General features: G+C 39.6%; 1 protein-coding gene and 1 long non-coding RNA gene across 3 annotated transcripts in view; one reads left to right on the top strand and one right to left on the bottom strand.

Moving 5' to 3' along the window:
* Positions 1-15,778, top strand: part of LOC116103185 — a 102,463-nt gene that overhangs the window by 41,903 nt on the left and 44,782 nt on the right. The window lies entirely within an intron of this gene.
* On the bottom strand, positions 777-1,733 carry LOC116103177 (olfactory receptor 13A1-like). Its single transcript, XM_031388731.1, has one exon. The coding sequence runs from the start codon at positions 1,731-1,733 to the stop codon at positions 777-779; it is 957 nt and encodes a 318-aa protein (XP_031244591.1).

Below are 15,778 nucleotides of genomic sequence, written 5' to 3'. Positions count from 1 at the left end.
ACAGGGGAAAATTTCCTGAAGAGAACACCAATAGCTTCTGCTCTAAGATCAAGAATTGACAAATAGGATCCATTCTTTGTTGACTTTCATTTAAATATGAAGGAGGAGTTTCACTTTTCTGTGCATCATTCATCTAGTTTCCCTAAAACTCTTTGTTGGAAATAATTAATCTTCCCTGTGCTTTTGATTATTTTCATTGTCATAAATAAGTTGGAATCACATGTGTGAGTTAACTGTTGAATCATAAACTTCATCTCTGTTTCACTGACTACATCCCTCCTCAAACCAGTTTCACCGGCTTTGATGTCCACAGCACAGCAGGCAGCTGTGACATTACAAACCTGAGTCACTCTATTCTTTATTCTTCCCAAGATATTGAGGCCACATTGGCTCCTCAAATTTATTTGTGAAATTTAGATTCATTAGCTGTAGTTCTTAACCGAGGCTCTGTGGTATTCATAGGGTGGCACTGGATGAAAGGCTGTGTGTTTTGACTATCACCAATGCCATCCACTGAAAATCTTTCAGCCTAGGAACATGGAATTCCTATTTAGATAAACTTTACTTTTGAAATGATTCGTTCTTGTCAGGAGATGGAGCTGGTGTTTTTATTTACACTGACTCAAAGAAGTTACAGTGAGTAGAATTGCCTAGTCTTCTCATCAGAAAAAGGTTTTCTAAAACAACAATAGGGACATCTCAGCTCCATGAGGCTGCCCTCAGGAAAGCATGTTTAAGAACAGCACAGGCCTGGAGAATAGCCTATGTATCTCCACTTAATGTGAGAAAGAGGGCAAGCATCTGCCTAGGGCAAGCTTAACATCCTTGTTCCTCAGTGTATAGATGAGGGGGTTGAGGGTTGGGCTGAGGACTGAGTATAGCACTGAGGTAAACTTGCTTCTTTCTGGGCTGTAGCTGGAACCAGGACTGATATAAGCACAGAACACAGATGAGTAGTACACAGAGACCACAATGAGGTGGGATGAGCAGGTAGAAAAGGCCTTCCTCTTGCCCTCAGCAGAACGCATGCGCAGGATGCTGGCAATGATGCAGCCATAGGATAACAGGGTTAGCACAAAGTTGATGCCTCCATAAAAGGCATCTGCCACAAGAGTCATAACACTATTCACATATGTGGGACTACAGGAGAGCAGGAGGAGTGGGGGGATCTCACAGAAGAAGTGGGTGATGACCTTGGGGCCACAGAATGACAGCCGTGTCATCAGACCAGTGTTGATAGATGCATTCAGTGCACAGATGGACCATACACCTATGGCCAGGGCCCCACACAGCTGTGGGCTCATCCTAGAGCTGTAGTGCAGGGGACAGCAGATGGCCACATAGCGGTCATAGGCCATGACTGTGAGCAGCAGCAGCTCAGAGGATCCAGACCACACAAGAAAGAAGAGCTGGGCCATGCACCCTTTGAAGGAGATGGTGTTTTCCTCAGACACTAGGCCAATCAGGGCCTTGGGCAACACAGAGGAGGTGCAGATAATGTCCATGGTCGCTAAGTTGCACAGGAAAAAGTACATGGGACTGTGGAGCCCAGTGCTGGAGGTGACCAAAGCAATGATCACAATGTTTCCCATTAGAGCCATCATGTAGAGGGACAGGAAGCAGCCTGTTAGGAACAGTCTTAGACTAGGGTGCTCTGAGAACCCTTGTAGAACAAACTGTGTCACTACTGTTTGGTTGGGACTGACCATCTTTGTGTGGAGTATTCCGTTCATAGATGTGTGGATTGGCTTTTGAGAAAAAAATTACACTTTATCATGCCAAAGTCTGGTTTTGAAACTTGATCATCTCACAGTTCTCTGCTGTCAGAAAGGGAAAGAGTGAATGTATTTGCATTAGGGAAGCCTCTCATCCCCTATTTTCTTACCATAATTGTTAGTATTTGTTTACAGTTGAATTTTCACCTAGGAATCGCTCCCTATAGATTTGGATCAAGATGGACGTCTGCCCCTCCCCAATCCTTTTGCACATGTGGAATGAGTTTAGATCATTCCTAGCTCAATACCTGTCTGTGTTTTCCTTCTACATCACCTGAAAGTACTATGCTCTCCTGACAGTGCTGGAAACAGTGGCCGTTCCTCCTGCAGCTGGTATTCCCCATGCAATGGCGACTTTGAAGGAACACACACTGAACTGGCTCTTGCAGCGTCCTTCATACCTGGCCTATTGATTCTGAGTCACTTTTTTTTCTCTAATGTTTGGAAAAGTATTTCTCTTCTACCCACTGAAACTTGATAATTATCATGTCTTTGGCTAAGTAGACATGCATCTTCAGTTTCAACTTACTGTGATATGTGACTTCTCCTGTGGACGAAGCTATCCTGATTCTAACAGGCTTCAAATCTATCATGCCAGAGAGCATTTCTAAAATCCCCAGCCTATAGACAGACTGTATTTCTGTTGCTTTTCTGTTTCAACAAACCACAGTGATACACACCAAAGTCAACACACCCAGAAGTGAAATAATTGCCATAGTCTACAGATGTTTCAGTGCACTTTTCACTGGCATGGATAGAAACTCACCACCTCCTCCCCAGTGCTTTGACATGTATTTGCATCAGGGAAGATGATTTTATTTTGTAGAGTACCGCTCGATCTCTCTGAGCCATTTTTTACCTTTACCCTATGCCCATGAGAGATCCTCAGTAGCTTCCTTTTCTATATCCCAAATATGTTCTTCTACATCCTCTTACCTCTCTTGTCCAACTTACCCTCAAAGCTTGCAAGTATAGTTTTCCTAGGATTATAACGTATTCCCAATTCCCCTAAGTTTTTCATAATTTCTGGCTTCTTTTCCTTTCCAACATTTGCAATTTCCTCCTCCATCACTCAAGGAGTGTGTACCTTTAGATCATTAGCCTTTGGGCGCTAGTCCAAATTCACTGTCTCTCTCCAGTCCTTCAGCAAATTGTACTCTATAGCTTGATATAGAAGTCTCATCTGACATCACCGTTCACTTTTTCTAGGGGTTTCATGAGTTCCTATGCAAACACACTCTATCCCATCTGTAAACACTTTTGTGGCAATTATTTGCAGTGTCACTTATCTGGACATATCCTTTGCTTTGCATTTCACTGCCCAAGATAAAAGAATATTTTCCATCATAACTGAGCACATCCATGGCATATTAGTCAGTGTAGTGTGCTCCAGTCACTGAATCCAATGGTGCTCAGCATTTCCTGATTTGTCTTACACCTATCTCCTAACACTGCATTTTCTTTTTTTATATATATTTATTTTTTATTAGATATTTTCTTTATTTACATGTCATATTTCCCAGTTTCCCCTCCAAAACAAAACAAAACAAACCCCAAAAAACAGCAAGAACAAACCCCTGTTCCCTCCCTCCTCCCCCTGCTCCCACCCCACCCTCTCCCGCTTACTGGCCCTGGCATTCCCCTACACTGGGGCATACAACCTTCACAGGGCCAAGGGCCTCTCCTCCCATTGATGATCAACTTGGCCATCCTCTACTATATACATGCCGCCGGAGCAATCTGAAACTGGAAACAACCCAGATGTCCCTCAACAGAGGAATGGATACAGAAATTGTGGTACATCTACACAATGGAGTAATACTCAGCTATCAAAAACAACGAATTTATGAAATTCTTAGGGAAATGGATGGATCTGGAGAATATAAGAACACACATGGTATGCACTCTCTGATAAGTGGTTATTACTAACACTGCATTTTCTTCGGTCACATTTTATCTCCTGTACCGTTTCTGTAGTATGCCTTACAACCTATTTTCTTCTTATCCTGATCTTACATGTTGAATTTTAAACATTATTTCTGCCTCCATTTCAAACTAGCGATATCCAAATATAGTATTTGCTGTTTTCAACCATAAGGACAGTGTTAGATCTGACCATATGTCTCCCTCCTCAATTCTATTGCACTAGAGAATACCAATACATAGTTTGATATTTCAAGTTGCTCTACAGAAAAAGAATTCAAATGTAAATCCCTCATGTTGTTCTGGTATATTTTTAATCTGTCTGGCTAATTCAAGTAAACCTGAATTTTGGGTTGTACTCCTGATAGTACTGATAATCTATGAGTGATATTCAGCACCTTCCTTGGGGAGTACTGATTAGGATCACCTTAGGCTGAGGTAAAGAGAAATATTAGAAAATAATTGAAACCTATTAAAAACATTTACTGTTTGATAGATTTTTTGTTACCAATAGCATATATAATAAAAAGGGAAATACCAGATTTATAAATGACACTCTTAAAAAATGACAGAGAAATATAATAAATCGGGTGATTTGAGGAGCCAGACTTATGTCCACATACTTATGAATACATACATAATTTATTACAAAAGAGTTAAAAAATACACACTAGAGAAAAGAAAAATCCATACTTTTTTTTCAACTAATGATCATGGTCAAATTGGATGATTACATGTAGGAGAATTATACTATCACTTGCTTGGTTAGAGTTACATGAAAATATTTCATACTACTTGTGGCTATTGTAAAATCTGGGGGAAGCATTTCTGTGAGGTGAGACTGGGAGAAGTGTTTGATGGTATAAAGGAGGGCTACTGATTTTTTGAGTTAATTTTGTATCCAGCCACTTCACTGAAGAAGTTTATCAGCTGTAGTTCTCTTTGACTTCTTACTTTTTAATTGTATCCCTCCTGACTTCTTTTAGTTGTCTTATTGCTTTAGCTAGTACTTCAAGTATTATATTGAATAGTTAGGGAGAAAGTGGGCAGCCTTGCCTTGTCCCTGATTTTAGTGGAATTACTTTAAGTTTCTATCCATTTAATTTGATGTTGGCTACTGGCTTGCCGTATACTGCTTTTATTATGTTTAGGTATGTGCCTTGTATACCTGATCTCTCTAACACTTGTAACATGAAGGGGTGTTGGATTTTTATCAAAGGCCTTTTCAGCATCTAATGAGATGATCATGTGTTTTTTTCAGTTTGTTTATATGTAGGATTATGTTGATGGATTTTTATACATTAAACCATCCCTGAATCCCTGGGATGAAGCCTACTTGATCATGCTAGATTAGATTTTTGATGTGTTCTTGGATTAGGTTTTTGAGCATTCTGTTATAATTGCAGAGAGGAGCCTAGTGTAGCTGTCTTCCAAGAGGCTCTTCCTAGCAGATGACTGAAACAGATATAGATATTCACACCCAAATATTGGGCAGAAGTTGGTGACTCTTATGGAAGAGTTGGGGGAAAAAATTGAAGGCTCTGTAGGGGATGGGAATTCCACAGGAAGATCAACAGAGTCAACTAACATGGATGCTTGGGGGCTCTTAGAGACTGAACCACCAACCAAAGAGCACGCACAGGCTGGACCTAGGCCCCCTGCACATATGTAGCAGATATGCAGCTTGGTTTTCATGTGGATTCCCCAACAACTACAGTGGGCACTATCCCTAAAGCTGTTGCCTGTCTGTGAATATGCTCCCCTAACTGAGCTGCCTTGTCTAGCCTCAGTGTGAGAACTTGCACCTAGCCCTTCAGAGACTTGATGTATCAGGGTAGGGGAATACCCAAGGTGGGCCTCTACCCTCTTAGAGGAGAATAGGAGGCGGGGAAGAATTCTGTGAGGGGAGACCAGAAGGGAGACATCAATTAGGATGTAGAGTGAATAAATTAATTAATTAATTAAAAAACAAATGAACAAACAAAAAATTATGCTAGATCCTTATCATTAATCTTTAAAAAACTAGACTCCAAGTGGATTGAGACTTGAACCTAAGACCCAACACCTTGAAAATGACAAAGGAGAAAATAGGGAATATGCTTGAACTCATTGTCACTGGAAAGGTCTTCCTGAACAGAACAGGCACTATAGGCATTGAGATTAATAATTGACAAATAGGCTCACTTGTAACTGCAGTGCTTCTGTACAGGAAAGAACACCTTCATTTGAGTTAAGAGGTATCTGACAGAATGGCAAAAATCTTTACCATTTAGACATCTGACAGAGTGTTAATATCTAGAATATAGAAGTAATTAAAAACTTTAAACAATAAAACAAACAACCCAACTGACCTGGGGATTGGAACTAAACAGAGAATTTTCAAAAGATGTAACACAAATACTAGCATGGACATCTTCTGAGAGGTCCAAACAGCAGCTGACTGAGACAGACAAGATACTTACATGCAACCACTGAACTGAAGTTGGGATCCCTGAGGTTGACTGACACATATACAGCAGAAGACATCCTGGTCTGACCTCAGTGGGAGAAGACACACCTAACCCTTGAAAGATTTGAGACCCCAGTGAGTGGGTAGGCCTGGCAGGGTGGGGACATTCTCTTGGAGACAGGGGAGGAGGAATGAGATGAGGAACTGTGGGAGAGTAGACTGGGAGGCAGGCAATGGCTGGACTGTAAAAAAAAAAAAGTAATAAAAAGTGTTCAACATGCTAAGTCATCAGAGAAATGCAATTTAAAACTTTTTTGAGAGTAAATGTTACTCCAGTTAGAATGAACAAGGGAAGAAAAGACAGCCAATGCTAGCAAAAATGTGGGGGAAGGAGAATACTTATTCAGTACTGGTGGGAGTGTAAACTGGTACAGCTCCTATGGAAATCAGTATGGCTGGTCATTAAGGATGGAAACAGATATAGTACATACTTCAGGTATACCACTTTTAAGCATAAACCCAAAGGACTACATACCTTAATAAAGCAACATTTGTTCTTAGATGCTCATTGGTGCTCTATTCATTCCTGTACATGGAAACGACATAAATGTTCATTATATGATGTACAGGGAGTGAACATGTGGTATTTACAAAATGGAATATCACTCAGCTGTTAAGACAAATACAATTATGAAGATTCAGGAAAATGGGCAGAGCTGGAAGCAATCATCCTGAGTAAAGTGGCCCTGACCCGGAAAGAGAAAGATTGCCTACTTCCTCTCACATGTGGACATTACCTTTCAAGCTTTCGATATGTGAGCTTCCTTTGGAATACTACAGAGGGTAGCATCTAGTAAGGCAACATGTGGCAGTAGAAGGGGAGATGTCATATAATGTTTCAGAGGTGGGAAGAGCATTATTAAATAAGACAAATGAAATAATGTGGGGGATGGAACAGAGGGTAGAAGAGGTACTATGCAGAAGGTCATGTAACACTGAAACCTTTTGAAAAATCTCTATGGATATCTGCTGCAGTAGAAGCTTCCTAAAATATACTAATTTACAGATATAAAAATATTTAAATGGGACTACTTTGTAATGGGGCAACAGCTCAACTAGACACCACATGCTACTAAACAAACTCCTGTATCAATAATAGATTAACACTTTAAGAGGCATTAATCTCTGGACACTGCTGACTTTCAGACATTACAGGCTCTTGCTATTCCTCTTAGTTACCATCCAGAAGGGGATGGTAAGATCTTCTTGCCAGAGACACCACCTACTTGGACCATCAACATGGAGAAATCAAGTAGGTACAGACCTGCAAGCTTCACCACTACTCGCTTGCTTCCATAGCTCTGAAAGATGTGCAGACCTCTTGAGGAGAAAAAAAACCATCACCAATTTTAACCAGTTCTGAACCCTACAAGCTGCAGCAACAACCACAGGCTTGGCAAGACATGGCCACTGATGGGACAGTGACATGGATGCTATGGGATAAGCAAACACTTTCTCATTGAATTTAAGACCCACTTCTCTAGACAGAACTCATACCTGGAACTGTTAACTAGGCCAGGAGATTGTGGCAAGATCAATCCTAGGTCTAGGTATTTGTCAGGGTATGAGGACATGAGGAAAAAGTAGTATTTATGTACACTGGAATGTTATTCAATCAGAATAACATACCATAGAAAAAATGGAAAATGAATGGGAATAGAGAATAATATGTGAAGAAATACAAGCCAGGCACAGAAAGAGGGATGCTATATTTATCTTTCACATGTTGAAACTAGTAGGATAATGATTAATAGGCTTGATAACTGGCAAAGATGAAGAAATGCTAAGGAATAAAGGACAATGAGAGCCAAGTACATTTAGAAATGATAAGTTCTAGGGCTCTGCACGGAGTGAAGACACCCCACAGTTATCTCTTACATATTTACAAATAACTGGAAGAGAGGAGCTCAAAGCTAGAAAAGACAGATGAAAAAGTAACAGTATCATAAACATTTGCTTAGAATATCTATTAACATTATGTAATGTCAAGAGAGTAATGTCTTGTTTTTCCAAATAGTAACAAAGGTTGACAGCATTCATGGCAGATTTATTCATATGGCACTTCAGAAAGATTTATCACAGAATAGAAAGTTATAAACAGACAATAGTATGGAGTCCAGAGTTTAAGATGTCCAAAATAACTCTTCACAATGAAGTTAAATGCTTTCATGCAGAGCGAAATGTTCTCAAAATCAGACCTATAGCAGAAAATACACATTTGTGTCACCTATGGATTATTGTGACCTGAACAAGAGGGTGTGGAGGAATTCTGGGATTCTGAAATGTCCTGCATCTTCATAGAACTGTGCTACATGAAGGCAGCATTGTGTAAAAGACATTAGATTGTTAAAAGTATGGAAACCACTTCTTTAAATGTACCTTAAAAATTACAGATTACCTCACTTGCTAAGTTTCCTTTAATAAAAGTTTTCATGTTCATGTTCAAAGTCATTTAGTGTTAGAGCAAATGGAAACTGTATTAAGGGTAATGGGAGCCACACTGAAGGGGAGCAACAGCAATGAGAAAGGGAGGATTTGTTATCTATTGAATTGCATCATTACTGGAGAGGTCACATGGAGACTCTCTTGTGAATGCCATAATGCAATGCCTTTGCCACTCTATATATCCATGGCTACACCTAAACTTGTACATTCACTCTACCACAATGAGAGATGGAATGTGAGTATGTGTCCAGCACCAAACATGTCTGAATGGACACAAGAAAACATCAATGAATTCACAGCAGGTGTGCCAACATTTCTGATCAAATAAATCTATATCAACCACATTGATAAGTAACATCCCTTGGTCCACTGCAAACACTGAGAAATAAGAATAGAACAATTACAATGAATGTCTGAAGCCTGATAAACAGGGTCTTTCATTAAAGGAATTAAGAGCTTGTTCAGTGCCAAGGTTTTGACACTACAGTAAGAACATGTAAGATTCTGCAGTGTCTTGATGAATAAGAAGGACCCATGGAAAAGACTAGATATCATGCAGGGTTTTGGGTTGTGAACCCTGAAGATTCTAGGACAGGAATAACTAGTGAAATCGGGTGCTAGGTTGGAGAATTCCCAAGTCCACATTGAGACTGACTAGCAAACTGGAGAGGGGCTTTGTTCTTGATGAACAAACAGTGGAAAGGAGATTAGAAGATCATCATGACTTAATCTGTTGAAGGACAAAGGCTGTATTATTGCACACAACATTCATATAGTCTCAGCTTCCTACAAGGTACGTGCTGGCTTCTTAGGAAAAGAACTAATATCACCCTGTGTACTTACTACCCTAGTGGTACCAGTTGCTGCTTCTCATCAGGATCAAACTAGGCACCCCCTGCACAGTACCATGGAGGAGCCTCAGTATATGTACTATCACAGAAGATAAACTACACATAAAAGAGGCTGGAGAAAACCCACTTTGGTAGCCAAAGACTGCCATTTTGCCTGCATTGGCTACCAGCGACATGCCATAAACTGTTACATCCAACAGGCTAATGCGCAGGGTTTTGTTTTGTTTTGTTTTGTTTTCTGGGATAGTTTGAATGCATGACAGAGAGTAGAATAGCACTTACAGAAAACCACAAACCAATACTTATTCTTTTCATACATACTGTGTTTAGCAAGCATTATTTTGATGTCATTCTTAGAGTCTATCAGAGACGTGTAATGTCATCTTACTCAGATATGGTACTGCTATGTAGAGGAAAAAAATAAGTTTTACAACTGCTCACCCATGTGTGCTGTGAAGCAGTCGGATGATCTGCATGTACTTGAGCCCTTTGTTTATAGTTCTATTTTGCTCTTTGTGAATTTAGTTTTTATTGCTAGTGTACCCATTTCTTCCTAAGAGGACATGGACCTAGTATCCAGGTGTGTGTGTGTGTGGGGGGGGGGGGTTGTGGGAACTAATTCACAACATCCTCTCATGATTACATGTAAACCAGATCTCAGAAAGACTGACTTGAAAACCTTAAGAAGCTGAGCCTCAATGAGGAGCAAAGCTGCTGAGGATCCTCAAAACAGTCAGGAACTGGAGTGTCTGAAGATGCCACAGTCTGGCAAGAAAAAAGGATAAAGGAAGCATCTACACTCCCAGCCCTGTTATCACAGCCCACCTCTTTGTTTGGCCATTTTCTTGATTTTAATATACACATCTGTAATTGCTTCTTTAGGTGACTCCCAGTCATGTCATCCCTGATCTGCAGCAGATGGGGCAAGATTAACACCATCAGAGCTTGGCTGGTGTTTTAACTTCATAGACAGGGAAGGTTATTTTCTGTAACTCAACAGTGGACTCTGAACAATGGGGTAAAGGATTCTCTTCTCTGGCATTTTCTTATCATCTCTGGATGCTAAGGCAAGATAAGACAATATTCAACCCCCATCTAGTCATCTGTATACAACTTAGATTCTTCTAAATGTGGTAGTTTCATTTCAAAACTAGTGTGAGCACTGTGGGTGGGGAATGAGTAATGCTGTTTATGAACATAAGGCAAAAATGTCAGACATGAAAAACTGATCATGACTAGAAGCTAGACTTTTTGTTGTTTATACAGTGGAGTAGAAAAATCAAATATTTCTACTATATTCTGCCCTTTATTCCAGGACCATTTATTAGAGTTAAGACTCATTGAAATCATATGTTGATGTCCCTCCATGCTGACATCCAATCACTGGGACAAATGTCACTTTTATAATGAGATTTTGCTTTGCAGCTTCATTGGTAGCTAGAAGAGTCACATAAATGAAATTTTTCTTTCGGCTCACCTTTCCTGTCTCAGTGAATTCAGGTGACAGATGGCTTCCACAAAGTGTACACTGTACTGAGCACAGACTCTCCTTTCCTGCAAGCAGCAAGTCTTTAGTGTCCCTCTGAAGCTCTGTCTTCATTTGAGTACAGATCATTGACCTCCAGAAATACCTGTCATTTCTGAGACCAGGGGCATGTGCTTGTCCTGGTGCCTCCTGGGATAGAAACTCAAGGAGAAAGCTCTTAGGATCAATTAAAGGGGACTTCTGGCTGCATGACCCAAGCTCCCTGTAGACTGGTATGGAGGAGGGAGGTCAGGGGAGTCACATACAGTGAGTGGGAGCAGTCCTCCCTCTGTACTTCCCTCTGGCAACCCTCTTCATGCATGTGTCAGAATGTCTTTGGTGTTTTCATACCCTGTATGGAAGTTCTCACCATGGTACAAATTGACTCCTCTGTATTCTGCTGAGAGTACTTTGTCTCTATTTTAAACACATGGAATGTGTTTTTTTAAAGTATGCTGTACGTATACACCTCTTCTTCCTTGCTCTACATTCAATTCTTGCTGTATATTTTTATGAATTAATGTTCTGTCACCACTTCCATTTTGTTTGTTACCTTTCTAATCATTTATAACATTCATTCAGGCCTGAGACTATATATACAGATAACATTTTACAAATATGACAGGTTATATTTAGGAATATACACGAATATACTCATATGCCTTCAACGACAAACAAACAATAAATAAAAAGAAGTCATGAATTTGGAGAAGAATCAGGTAGGGACATATGGTAAGGTTTCCAGGGGGAAGGAGATAGTATAAAAGTTAAAATCAAAGTATAATCTCAAGTTTTAAAAATAAAAATGTTAATTAATGTTTTATATGCCACCAATCCTTTATAAAGGAAAATATACATAAACCAACTTAAGTAAAATTTTTAATTGAGAAATATTTGCTCATACAATGTATTCTGACAGCTGTTTCCCTTTTCCAAACTCCTCCTATATTCTCTTTATTCACACAACTCCATGCCATTTCTTCCTCTCTGACTTTAGAAAAACCAGCCCAAATCCATAAAAATAGAAAGCCGGAAGCCATTACATACAAGTAAAAGACTAGTCAGAGAATAGCCACCCAAAGAAATATGAGAGATAAAGTCTACTAAAATACTATTGAGTTCATTTTTCCCCTATTTACTGCTGGTCATGGAGTCTACGAGTTAGTGGAGTTTATATTCTTGTTGATACTTTACTGGTGAGAATGAATTATCCCTGAGAAGTCCAAGGTCTCTCATTATTTGCACATTGTCGAGCTGTGACTTTCTGTTTGTTCCCATCTACTACAGGAGAAAGCTTCTCTGATGATGCCTGAATGAAACACTGCGGCAAAACAGCAAAATGTCTTTAGGAATCACTTTGTTGTTACCCTCAACAGAACTATAGTGTTTGGTGCTCTCCGTGGTCCATGGCCTATTTAGTCTCAGGTTCTTGGGCACATAAGCAGTGTCAGGAATGGGTTTCATTTCATAGAATAACCCTTACATTCAATAAGATAATTATCAGTTGCTGCCAAAAGTTTTGTGCCACTGTTGCAACAGTTTATCATGCAATCAGTTCACCATTGTAAACTGATTCGTTTTTAGCTGGGGTGGCACTTAATTTCTGTTGCAGATTTCATGTTTTTAACACTTGAAATTGTTTTATGGTATAACAATATCCCTACTTTTATCAAATAACTCACTGATAGACATCTAAGGTGAAACAACTTCTGGGATTTATGAATAGAGCAGCAATGAACATGGATTAGCAAGTGTCTCTGTTGTAGAATGTAGAATCCTTTGGATTTATCTACCCAAATGACAAGCTGGATCTTCAGTTATATTGATTACTATTTTCCCATGGAATTGTCACGTTGATTTCCCTACTAATACCAAGTTAGTAGGTACTGTGGGCCGGCCAGTCTGGGCCTCCCTTAACCTGTGGGAGAAACGGGGTTCTACTCAGGTTGACAAGGCATAGGTGAAGAAATGATGGCAGAGATGACACATGGAAGTGCAGGATCTGAATGTATTTCTTAAAAATGGCATCAGGCTTTTACAGTCATTGCAAAAGAGAATGAGAAATCTGGCAGATCAGCAGTTGAGGTACATCTGAGGCCACCTGGAACACACTGGGTCTAAAGCAGCCGGCTCTTCTGGACAGGTGCTGCACCCTCCAGGCCCAAGTGCTCTGGGCCTGGGGTGGGGGCTGCAGACTGCATGAGGCTCGAAGCTTGAATCTGAATGAAATGAATCTAAGTCTAAGTCCTAGTCCACCTAAGTTCATACACAAAGTGAAAACCAGGCTTATATAGTAAACAGAAAATAGGGCAAATGACAGAAGTCACGTAGGCAGGTGACAGTCACATCAAGGTTAGTAAGATCAGGTATCCAGGTGTGAAGCAGGCTGGAGGAGCAGTGGTGCCCTCCCCGCTGAGGCTATTTTGGTAATCCCATGCTAATTCTCTGGGTCTGCTGGAGGCAAGCACCAGGAAGTTCCAATCTAGCAGTTCCTAAAAATGCCCTTAAGTGAGGGAAACCCTTTGATTACACTCTTGTATGTAAAACAGTTCTGTCTTCTGTAGGACTGCCCTGAGAGTTCTAACTATGTGCCTGACTTCTGCTGCTAACTCTGAGGACATCCTATCTGATAAGGCAGCTTCCTTGTGAGAAATTCCAAGCTCAGGACAGCTTGGAAATAAATTAGAATATATTGGAACACTGTGCTGGCCAGGGGACAATGCCCCCCTTTTTTTAGCCACTTACAAATCATTTCTTGGGGTACCTTTATGCCTGAATAAGAAGGCATGTTGACGATTGGAAAGACTAATCTGGAACACGTCTGAGGTAGGAGATGCCAACAACTGACTGAATACCCAGGAGGCACAAACTCCATTTGAAATCATAACGCCTCTTGTCCGCGATCAGGCTTTTACCCCTGATATTGCAGACGTTACTGGAGTAGATGAGTGGGCGTGGCAAGTAGGCTGTCCAAATTTCCACTAACACCAGGCATGGATGACTGCTCTCCTTACCTCACATCTTCATCAGCATGGTCGGTCATTTGTTTTGTTGACCTTTACCTTCCTGAGTTGAGTAAAAAGAATCTGAAAGTAATTTGATTTGCATTTCCCTGATGACTAAGGTTGCTGAACATTTCTTTAAGTGTTTATCAGCCATTTGTATTTCATATTTTGAGAATTCTGGGTTTAGTTCTGTACTTTATTTTTTTTGTAGAACATGATTTTAATATTTTTAACTGTTAATATTCAACAAACAGAATAATTATTTTAAGATATATTTTGTTGTTATGGCTCCCTATTCATTTTTTATTTAATTAATTTGGATCTCTCTGTGCCCTCTGATTAGTCTGGCTATGGGTTTATCTATCTTGTTGATTTTCTCAAAGAATCAGCTCCTGGTTTTGTTGATTCTTTATATAGTTCTTTTTGTTTCTATTTGATTGATTTCAGCCCTGAGTTTGAATATTTCCTGTCATCTACTCCTCTTGGATAAATTTGCTTCCTTTTGTTCTAGAGCTTTCAGGGGTGCTGTCAAGCTGCTAGTGTAAGCTCTCTTCAATTTCTTTTTGGAGGCACTTAGAGGTATGAGTTTTCCTCTTAGGACTGCTTTCATTGTGTCCCATAAGTTTTGGTATGATATGTCTTCATTTTCATTAAATTCTAAAAAGCCTTTAATTTTTTATTTATTTCTTCCTTGACAAGGTTATCATTGAATAGAGCATTGTTTAGCATCCATGTGTATGTATGCTTTCCATTGTTTTTGTTGGTATTTAAGTCCAGCCTTAGTCTGTGGTGATCTGATAGGGTGGATGGGATTATTTCAATCTTCTTGTATCTGGTGAGGCCTGTTTTGCGACCAATTATATGGTCAGTTTTGGAGAAGGTATTATGAGGTGCTGAGAAGAAGGTATATTCTTTTGCTTTAGGATGAAATGTTCTACAAGTATCTGTTAGATCCATTTTTTTCATAACTTCTGTTAGTTTCACTGTATCTCTGTTTGGTTTATGTTTCCATGATCTGTCCATTGCTGAGAGTGGGTGTTAAAGTCTCACACTATTATTGTATGGGGTATGATGTGTGCTTTGAGCTTTAGTAAAGTTTCTTTTATGAATGTGGATGCCCTTGTATTTGGAACATAGATGTTCCAAATTGAGAGCTCATCTTGGTAGATTTTACCTTTGACCAGTATGATGTGTCCTTCTTTATCTTTTTTGAGAACTTTTGGTTGAAAGTTGATTTTATTCAATATTAGAATGGTTACTCCAGCTTGTTTCTTGGGACCATTTGCTTGGAAAATTGCTTTCCAACCTTTTACTCTGAGATAGTGACTGTCTTTGACACTGAGGTGCATTTCCTGTATGCAGAAAAATGCTGGGCCTTGTTTATGTATCCAGTCTATTAGTCTATGTCTTTTATTGGGGAATTGAGTCCATTGATGTTAATAGATATTAAGGAAAAGTAATTGTTATTCCCTGTTATTTTTATTGTTAGAGGTGGAGTTATGTTTGTGTGGCTATCTTCTTTTGTGTTTGTTGAAAGATTACTTTCTTGCTTTTTTCTAGGGTATAGTTTCCCTTCTTGTATTGGTGTTTTCCCTCTATGATCCTTTGTATGGCTGGATTTGTGGAAAGATATTGTGTAAATTTCATTTTGTCATGGAATATCTTGTTTCCTCCACTTATGGTAATTGAGAGTTTTGCTGGGTATAGTAGTTTGGGCTGGAATTTATGTTTTTTTTTTTTTTTTT

This window comes from Mastomys coucha, unplaced genomic scaffold (genome assembly GCF_008632895.1).
Source record: "Mastomys coucha isolate ucsf_1 unplaced genomic scaffold, UCSF_Mcou_1 pScaffold21, whole genome shotgun sequence".
Taxonomy (NCBI): Eukaryota; Metazoa; Chordata; class Mammalia; order Rodentia; family Muridae; genus Mastomys; species Mastomys coucha.
Note: the sequence above shows the minus strand (reverse complement) of the source record. Positions and strands in the feature narration are given on the sequence as shown.

Bases quoted from the DNA above. Each gene is read 5' to 3' on its own strand.
- LOC116103177 (XM_031388731.1), bottom strand. From the start codon at position 1,733: ATGAACGGAATACTCCACACAAAGATGGTCAGTCCCAACCAAACAGTA.